We start from the raw sequence: 8,643 nt of genomic DNA on the forward strand, positions 1-8,643 counted from the left end.
TTGTTACAGAAGAGAAAGGAAGACCTGTAGAAAATGGGTTTTTTTCCACAGCACTGGCCTCTACAGTGACTTACTCTCAGGGTCTGGACATAGTTTTACAGTGTGTTCATCCTGGAGCAGGTTACATGTAGACTCTGTATTTACTTGTTTCCAGATTTCATGATCTTGAATTCCATCCCTGTGCTCCATAACTAATTGTTCAGTCACGGTGCTGTCCTTAGGGGTAATCTGACAAATTATGTTCTGGGACAACCTTTGAGCAGAATTAGTGGAACAAATAATGCAGCTTGTTTTAAGATGGAACTTATGACAGAATTACACAATTGAAATAGCAGAGGACCTAAAATGTCCTCTTCAGGCTGCTGTTTAAAACAGAATGAAGAGAAGCACGGAGATGCAAGCTTCCTCCTGCTCTCATGGCTGCATCTGCAAGTTTTCCTCTACTAGGGTAGAGGATTCGTAGACCAATGTGCAAGACAGACTGAGACACCTCAGCAGCTCTTCTATAAAACAGATGGCTCCAAGTTTTGCATTCAGTGACATTAGAGCCCCTGGAAGAGAGAATGACAGTTCAGGGATCTAATTTCTGCTCCATGTTATTCTTTTCTTCAAGGTTCCTTACACCTCTCTCAGGAATGTCTATGGTGTGTCTTTCTGACTTCGAAGCTTATGCTAAGAAGTATTTGCCCAAGATTGTTTGGGATTATTTTGCAGCGGGAGCAGATGACTGTACCACACGAGATGAAAACATCCTGGCATATAAAAGGTAATGTGAGAAGGGAATGAAGGGAGTCGTATTGGGATCTCTTAAACTGTTTTTGTGCAAGTATTTGGACTTGACAAGCAAAGGAACTTAAAACCTGTTCCTTTCCAGGAGGTCCCCAAGCTAAATGCAAAATCTGAGCACTATATGCTCTGATGCCACACTGAGTATGACACAGGTTGTATGAAGCTTTAGGGATGCTGAGGGTACAGGCAGGTGCTGGGGTAGGGTAGGGTAAGGTACAGTGTGCTATGGAGCGTGTGGCATTACAGGAAAGGGGATGAGCAGCTCTAATATAATGAGTTGCAAAAGGGAGCTCTTGGTGAACAGCAGGAAGCCTATGTGCAAGTATGGTGGGATTTGGGGAACATGCTGCAGAACCTGAGGGCAGGCACACTGTACAGTGAGGACAGACACATGACTGGTGAGCTGGAAGGACCCAGCCTGCCTGCAAGTAAAAGGAATCTGGGGGAGGACAGTAGGAAACAAGACACGGTGACCTGAGGCAGCAGATGCAGAAATTATGTGGTAAACCAAGACCTGGTTTCCATGAAATCTCAGAAAACTCACTGAACATCTGCTATCCTGATGGGGTTTTTTTGCCTTACAGAATTCGTTTCCGGCCACGTATGCTGCGGGACGTATCTGTGATGGACATTAGGACTAAAATCCTGGGTTCTGAAATCAGCTTTCCTGTAGGAATTGCCCCTACAGGCTTCCACCAGCTAGCATGGCCTGATGGAGAGAAAAGCACAGCCAGAGGTACTCTTCTGTTCTGGTGCCATGTAGCACCAAAGGGGGTTATAGAAAAGCATCAAGAAGCTGTTAGGATGACTTGAAGTGTGACTGAGAAAAATTTTCAGGCATGAGGGGGCAAACTCCATTCCCACTTTCTGACACCCTGCATAGGAAGCTGTATAGATGGTGCCCTTCTTCTCCAGCTACCAACATAAAAAATCAGCCCCATGGAGCCTGCTGCAAATTGAAGACAAGGGCAGTGAACACATTTCTGACTCATACCAAAAACCACATAAGGTTTTCGCTCCTGGGAGCTCTAGATGGGTTGTGAAAGTGGTGGATGGGACTCAGACTGTGAATACCTTGTTACTGGTTAAGAAATGTCTCCCTTGGACAAAAAGATATCCAGCAAATCCTGTGGAGAGTTTGGAGACCTGACCCCTAAAAATGGTTTTTTCTTCTGTGTACACTGAGTAGATCCAACAGTACAACCCTGAGAGGACTCAGTCATAAAGATAAAATTCATGCTTTTTAAAAAATGCAGATGCAAAATGAAAGCACAGCTTGGTTAATTACCTCTCCCTTTTCTGCTTTCTTAACCATGGACTAACAAGAGCGCATAGTAAATACAGTCATTGTTAATCCCAGGACATAGATACCCTGTGCTTTGTAAGATACACGTGAAATCGGGAGTTGGGGTGGTCTCTGCAAACAGTGCATGGTTTTGTGTCTGATGTTTGGCAAGACCCTTCAGATGTCTTTGTTTCTCACTCCTTCCCAATGCCCCCCAAGCGGCCAGAGCAATGGACACTTGCTACATCGCCAGCACCTACTCCACCTGCACGCTGGAGGAGATCTCCGCGGCTGCGCCCGGCGGCCTCCGCTGGTTCCAGCTCTACATCCACCGCAACAGGGCAGCTTCCCAGCACCTGGTCCGGCGGGCAGAGGCCTTGGGCTTCCAGGGCCTCGTCCTCACTGCGGATCTGCCCTACACGGGCAAGAGACGCGACGATGTCCGCAATGGTTTCCGCCTTCCTCCCCACATGAAAGTGAAGAACTTGGAAGGAGCCTTTGAGGTTTGTAAAATGAGCCTGTCCTTTCATTCACTGCGCTGGCATGTACCACATGAGAGAAAAACCACTGGGTAACTGCTGCCCTGGCATTTGCTGTACCGGGGTCTATCTTCTCCCCTGCTGCTTCTGCAGCATCCTGGATTGACCTCTTCCTGGACTGGGTTCTGTCTTCAAAATCCCCACCCAGCTGCCTCAGAGACACGATCTCCACCCCCATTGTAATTATTCTCCTCCAGAGACACGTGACATTTCTGGAGCTGATGAACATGTCTGTTGGCAATCTGTTTGATTAATCTGTTCTAGGGCAAGGAAAGACACCAAGAGACCTGTGTATTGTTGCAGCCTGGATGAGTTTTCCTTTTGCTGTTTCATTGTGGCTGTAGGAAGATGACTGCTCTGAGTACGGACTGCCACCCAACAGCTTGGATCCTTCGGTCACCTGGAATGACATCTACTGGCTGCGGAGCCTGACACGCCTGCCCATCATCATCAAAGGCATCTTGACAAGAGAAGATGCAGAGCTGGCAGTGAAACATGGAGTTCAGGGAATTATTGTGTCCAACCATGGTGGAAGGCAACTGGATGAAGGACCTGCCACTGTAAGTGAGAATAGATGAAAATGGATGTCCCACATTTTCCCCGTTTACAGTCTGCATGTTTGCATTAACCTGGGTGTCTCTATGCCCAGGTTTGTGCGTACACTTCTGGTGGACTTGAGTTTGTCCAGTGGCCATGGATGTGTGCAGATATACTTTAGCTTTAAACTGGTGAGATCCACGCCTTGGCATGGGGGCTATCCACTGAAGTATTTCCTCAGCTTCTTGGGAGGAAATACTTCAGTGGATAGCCCCCATGCCAAACTTCTTCACTTAAGTGCAGGTAAACTCCTGGCCTAAGCCAGGGAGAGTTCCTGCCTGTGTCTCCATGAGCTGGTGCAGCACACTCAAACTCTTTGCGCACTGCAGCAAAAAGAAAACAAAGCTCTGGAACCAAAATTGTACAAATGAGAGCATAATGTATTCTCATTGTTCACATCTGTCAAAACATGCAAAACAATGCAGCTAGATTTAGTGAGAGGTCTGCTTGCGTATTTACAGGCTCAAGTCTAAATGGGAATTTATTGACTTACACGAGCCAGAAAAAGGATAGCTTATCTGGAGAAAAATTCCCCTGCTTTTAAATTTGTACAAAGAAATCATGCATTGTTTAGACATGTGTGTATTTCACTGGATTAATTTGGCTTCTGTCAGTTTTTCCAATTGCTCTTATTTTACAGTTCTGCATTGCACAGTATCTTACGAACTTTCTTTTCTTGGTTTTCTTTTGTTAAATAAAAATAGGTACCAGGGAATTCTGTTCTATTCTGCGTCAAGGCTGACAAAAATGAATAAAAAAAAATTAATAAACTCAATGCTAAAGGCATAATAACAGAAATGGCATCCACATTAAACTGTTGTTCTACCTTAAAAGTTGTTTTACATACACAGACAAGGCAGTAGATACCTAGTTGGGCTCTGCTATTTTTCTAGTGCCAAGCCTGGCTCTTGCTGAGTTAGTCCTAGAAAATTTCAGCCTGAAGGTTTTCAGTTTGAAATTCAGAAAAAAAAAATTAAAGGAAGGCAAAAAGGTATAAGACATTGCAGAAAAGAGCCTTTTGGGATTGCTCTGAAGGAGAGTTAATTATGTCCAGTGCCTTGTCCTGCCCCTGGCTGTACTGCCTTTGGGGCCAGAGCCAGCATCTGTGCGTGGTGCTGCCCTGCAATAACATCTGAGGCTTATTCCACACTGAACTCTACGGAAAAGACCTTAGGGAATCAGGAGACCTAACCTGGAGGAAATTATTGACTGTACTACACAGCAAATGAAACCCTTCACAGATGCTTTAGAGGGAGGCACTCAACAAGTGGTCACCAGGATTAAGCTGAAATGTAAGCTTAGGTAGTTTGAGCAGTAGAAGTCTGACGTCAGCCTTTCTTGCAAACAGCTGTATTATTCATCATTGTCTCAAATAAAAGTAAAATACTGATGACAGTTATTCCCATTGAAATTTATATTTTAAAATCTTTCATAAATCTATTGAAAATGTTGCTTTTTCACTAATCAAAAGTGATAGCAAAGAATATCAGTATATGCAAAGCTCTGGAAAATGGCATTAAGTGTCTGGAAAGCAGAGCAGGGATCTGCATGTTTGTTATTCTGCAGCTCCTGGTGCTGAGCTATTTGTGATGCATTGTCATGTTCCATTTTGAGAGGGTATCCTACTAAAGCACTGTATCCTCACCTGTGTCTTTGGAATATATCCTCCTTCTCTGGGAATCAAAAGCTGCCCTCAAGGTGAGACTGGCTTCTCCTTTGCAGATTGATGCTCTGGTTGAGGTTGTGGAGGCAGTACAAGGCAGAGTGGAAGTTTATGTCGATGGAGGGATACGAAAAGGCAGTGACGTGCTAAAAGCACTGGCACTGGGAGCAAAATGTGTCTTTATTGGAAGACCAGCTTTGTGGGGCCTGGCTTACAAGGTGAGTAAGGAGCTCTGAGTCCACATGCCTGCTTCTCACACTCTCCAGCAGTCCTGCAACTGAAGTCACACAGTTGTCACGGGTGGAGAATATATTATTTAATTTTATTTTGCTGAATTTGAAGTGGAATCACCCCAAATTGAATGAAACCCTGACATTTCCTCTGATTTAAAAATATCACTGAATTTGAAAATTTCCTGGGATTTTGGACAATGGGATTTTGAAGGTGATAGCATTGTTTTGTGGGACCTGATTTTTTGATGTTGCAGTTTGGTGCTAAAATACTTTAGGACTCAGTGTTTTTGAAAACTGGAGCTGGCTTATTTGCCAGAAAGATTAGTCTGACAATTTTATTTGCTTTCAGCAAATAGCTGGGAACAATACATGGTTTTGGTAGAACAGTTTCACAGCAGTGCTGTGAATTCTTCACATATAGAATAAATACATAACATAAATACATATAGAGCTCCATCCCACGGATGGCTGAAACATTTTGGACCAGGCTGAACAAAACTGGTTTTTGCCACTGGAGATTTTCCACTGTGGCCTGGGTTTTCCACTGCTATTTCAGTTCCAGCTTTGCTGCTTCTCAACTCCAGGCATATTTCTATGATCCAGAGTAATGAATTAGGCCTCTGATGCAGGAGATAAACATAATATAATCAAAATTAAAATAATATCATTATACTAGCTGGGTTTTTTTTGCTAATTTTTTGCTTTTTACACTCTGGATGGAGTCTTCCAAAACTTTTCTTTAGAAGAAAAGACACTTTTTTTTTGTGGTCTAGACACATTTCCTTTCTCTTAAATGGCACTCTTGTCCAGTGGTTTGATTGCTGTGGATTCCAGTAGCAAGGCTTTGATCAAGAAATCACCTGAATCTCCTGAAAAAACCTGTAAGAGTTGGCAGTACTGTTTTTTTGGCCAGTAAATATCAACAAAGGGCCTAAGATGAAAAAGGTGTTCCTGTGAGTTGCCTGCACTTTCTCCACAATGGAAACAGAAAGGAGATGGGATTTTGGGGGGTTCAATTGTGCTTTGGTGTTGTATTCCATAGAGTATTCCTAAAGATGTATCTCAGTGGCATTACCAAAGCATACAACAGAGGAAGGGCATAAACAAGTGCTAACATTGAGTGCACCCAAAGCATTCATTATTGCAAGACATAAAAAGAAAATTCAAGAGAAAAAAATTAATCCTCCAGTATTTCATAGGAAGATCAAAATCTTCTATGCATTTTATTGGCTCTTGAGCTTCTTGGTGTCACTTACACAGAGGAAAACACATAGTCTATTATTTTTAAAGATTCAGTCTAGTATTTGAGTAAACTACAGTTTCTGGAGTGGTAATATATATAAAACTCATTACTTTGTTAAAACCTGTCAGCATTGTGAGGCTTGACATTTTAAATAGCAAGCCCATTGGTGGGGGAAAACTGAAAGCTAAAAAAAAAGGAACCAGCTACAAAATGTCAGAAGTGAAAAACAGCTTTGTTTTCTTTCCCTGGTCAGATGTATCCCAAAAGGAAAAGCATCTAAATTAATCTGTGATGAACTGAGCACATCCATCATATCATTTTAATCATTCATCTGCATGAAAGACTGGAATTGGCATGGATTTAAGGGACTATCCCAGCTCTCAGGGTGCAGGCATCCTGCAGCACTGCTCTGTGCCAGTGCTCCTTTTACCCTGACTGCTTTATCTGTTGGTGCAGGGTGAAGAAGGTCTTCAGGATGTCTTGAGAATCCTTCAGGATGAGTTTCGTTTGTCTATGGCCTTAGCTGGTAAGTATTTTGTTTGTAATGGGTGTTATAGATGTTTCTTCATGCAAGCCCTATAAAATCAGGAGTGTGATGGATAGGTGACAAAAAGGGAATCCACAGGAGCTGTGATGGTTCTAGCTGTTATACTTGAGATTCTCTGCTTCCTGTGAAACCACTTGGCATTCCAGCTGTCACAGCAATGAAGTTTGCACAGAGGGAGTAGGTTAGAGCAGCTTTGTGACCCAAGTAAACAGATGCAAAACTCCAAAGTACAGCCAAGCAAAACTTGGAATTTCTGTTCTCCTGGGAATGACAGCATCAGTTTTTCAGTATTTAGTGTTTATCAAGGTGAAATGCACTGATCTTTTTCTGCATGAAGAGCTCATTAAAAATGGATGCAGAATTTTTCTCTGTGTCTTAGAGAATACAGTCTGTAGGTGGTTACACATGTTTTAAAAGCTTCTGTGTCTCCCCCCATTACTCTCGCTCTGTTTTTCTCACTCCTGCTCCCAGCTGTAGCTGACCTCTTTGAGCCTCTCACCAAACAGCAAATTTGCAGAGCCCAGTGCAAGCTCCAGTTTTACTCTTGGACAAGAGGGTTATGGCGCTGGAACAGGCTCCCCAGAGCAGTGGTCAAAGCACCAAGCCTGACAGAGTTCCAGTAGCATTTGGACAATGCTCTCAGGCACATGGTGTGATTCTTGGGGTGTCCTTTGCAGGGCCAGGAGTTGGACAGGATGATCCTTGTGGGTTCCTTCCAATGCAGGATATTCTATATATTATGACACATAGAACTCAAGTGGATAGCAACACTCATTGGGAGACTGGAGCTGAAATCCCTCTGGCCATAGTGTGGTTTTATGGGTTACTTTCTCAACTAGTAAAGATTCCTGGGTTTTTTCCCTAGCAGACTTTTACAGTTCTTTTCATGAACAAGGGCACAGGATTCAGCAAGAGCAGCAGGTTGGGATCCTTTTGCTGAGGCTGTGAAATTCATTGAATGATACAATCTTTTAGGTTGGAAAAGATATTTTTAGATCATCAAGTCCAACTGTTGACCCAACACAGCCAATTCCACCATGAAACCATGTCCCTTAGTGCCATATCTACGTGTCTTTTAAACACATTCAGAGCTGGTGACCCAACCACTTCCTTGGCAGCCTATTCCAGTGCTTGATAACAATTTCTGTGAAGAAATTCTTCCTAATATCCAATTTAAACCTCGCCAGAACAGAGGATTCAAGGTGCAGCCTCACCAGTGCCCTGCACAGGGGGACAATCACTGGCCTGGTCCTGTTGTTCACACCACTGCTGACACAGGCCAGGATGCCTGTACCAGACCTGGGTACACAGCTGGCTCATGTTCAGCCAGCTATCAGTCAGCATCCCTATTCCACCCATATTTGTCCAAATTAAATGGCAATGCAAATCTTCACCTCTGGCCATTTGGCACACAGCAACCCCTGTGTTTTCTCTGTGTTTTTCTGCTGATTTTACTGGATCAGGCTGCAACCTGCTCAGCTTGTTATAAATTTTTTTTTTCATGTTTCTGACTCTTCTTGTGAGGGGACTCCAGTGCTGAACCTCAAAGCTGAAGATGCCGCTGAGGAGTGGAGATATTGAAGTACCAACCTATTTCAGCCCGGCTCGTACAAGACTGGGGTTCAGAGCAGGGGGGCTTCCAAGCTTCAGCCACAGACCTTTCTCTCTCACCAGTGTTTCATTTATTGCAGGCTGTGCCAGCGTCTCAGAGATTGGCCAGCACCTGGTTCAGTTCTCAAAGCTGTGA

General features: G+C 43.7%; 1 protein-coding gene across 2 annotated transcripts; it reads left to right on the top strand.

Annotated features, from left to right (window-relative positions):
- The first annotated feature begins 635 nt into the window (after nucleotides 1-635).
- On the top strand, nucleotides 636-8,643 carry HAO2 (hydroxyacid oxidase 2). 2 transcript variants are annotated; one of them, XM_066569656.1, is made up of 7 exons: nucleotides 636-766; nucleotides 1,374-1,525; nucleotides 2,294-2,594; nucleotides 2,996-3,173; nucleotides 4,933-5,091; nucleotides 6,806-6,875; nucleotides 8,588-8,643. In XM_066569656.1, the coding sequence occupies exons 1-7, from the start codon at nucleotides 636-638 to the stop codon at nucleotides 8,641-8,643; spliced, it is 1,047 nt and encodes a 348-aa protein (XP_066425753.1). The 2 variants fall into 2 exon arrangements, with proteins under 2 accessions (XP_066425753.1, XP_066425760.1); XM_066569663.1 differs by lacking the exon at nucleotides 2,996-3,173 and having other exon boundaries at nucleotides 2,294-2,568; nucleotides 4,909-5,091.

Source organism: Molothrus aeneus, chromosome 2, assembly GCF_037042795.1.
Source record: "Molothrus aeneus isolate 106 chromosome 2, BPBGC_Maene_1.0, whole genome shotgun sequence".
NCBI classification, from domain to species: Eukaryota; Metazoa; Chordata; class Aves; order Passeriformes; family Icteridae; genus Molothrus; species Molothrus aeneus.

Bases quoted from the DNA above. Each gene is read 5' to 3' on its own strand.
- HAO2 (XM_066569656.1), top strand. From the start codon at position 636: ATGTCTATGGTGTGTCTTTCTGACTTCGAAGCTTATGCTAAGAAGTAT. The intron at 1,526-2,293 runs GTACTCTTCTGT...ATGCCCCCCAAG, and splicing joins AGAGAAAAGCACAGCCAGAG to CGGCCAGAGCAATGGACACT. The intron at 6,876-8,587 runs GTAAGTATTTTG...CATTTATTGCAG, and splicing joins TTTGTCTATGGCCTTAGCTG to GCTGTGCCAGCGTCTCAGAG.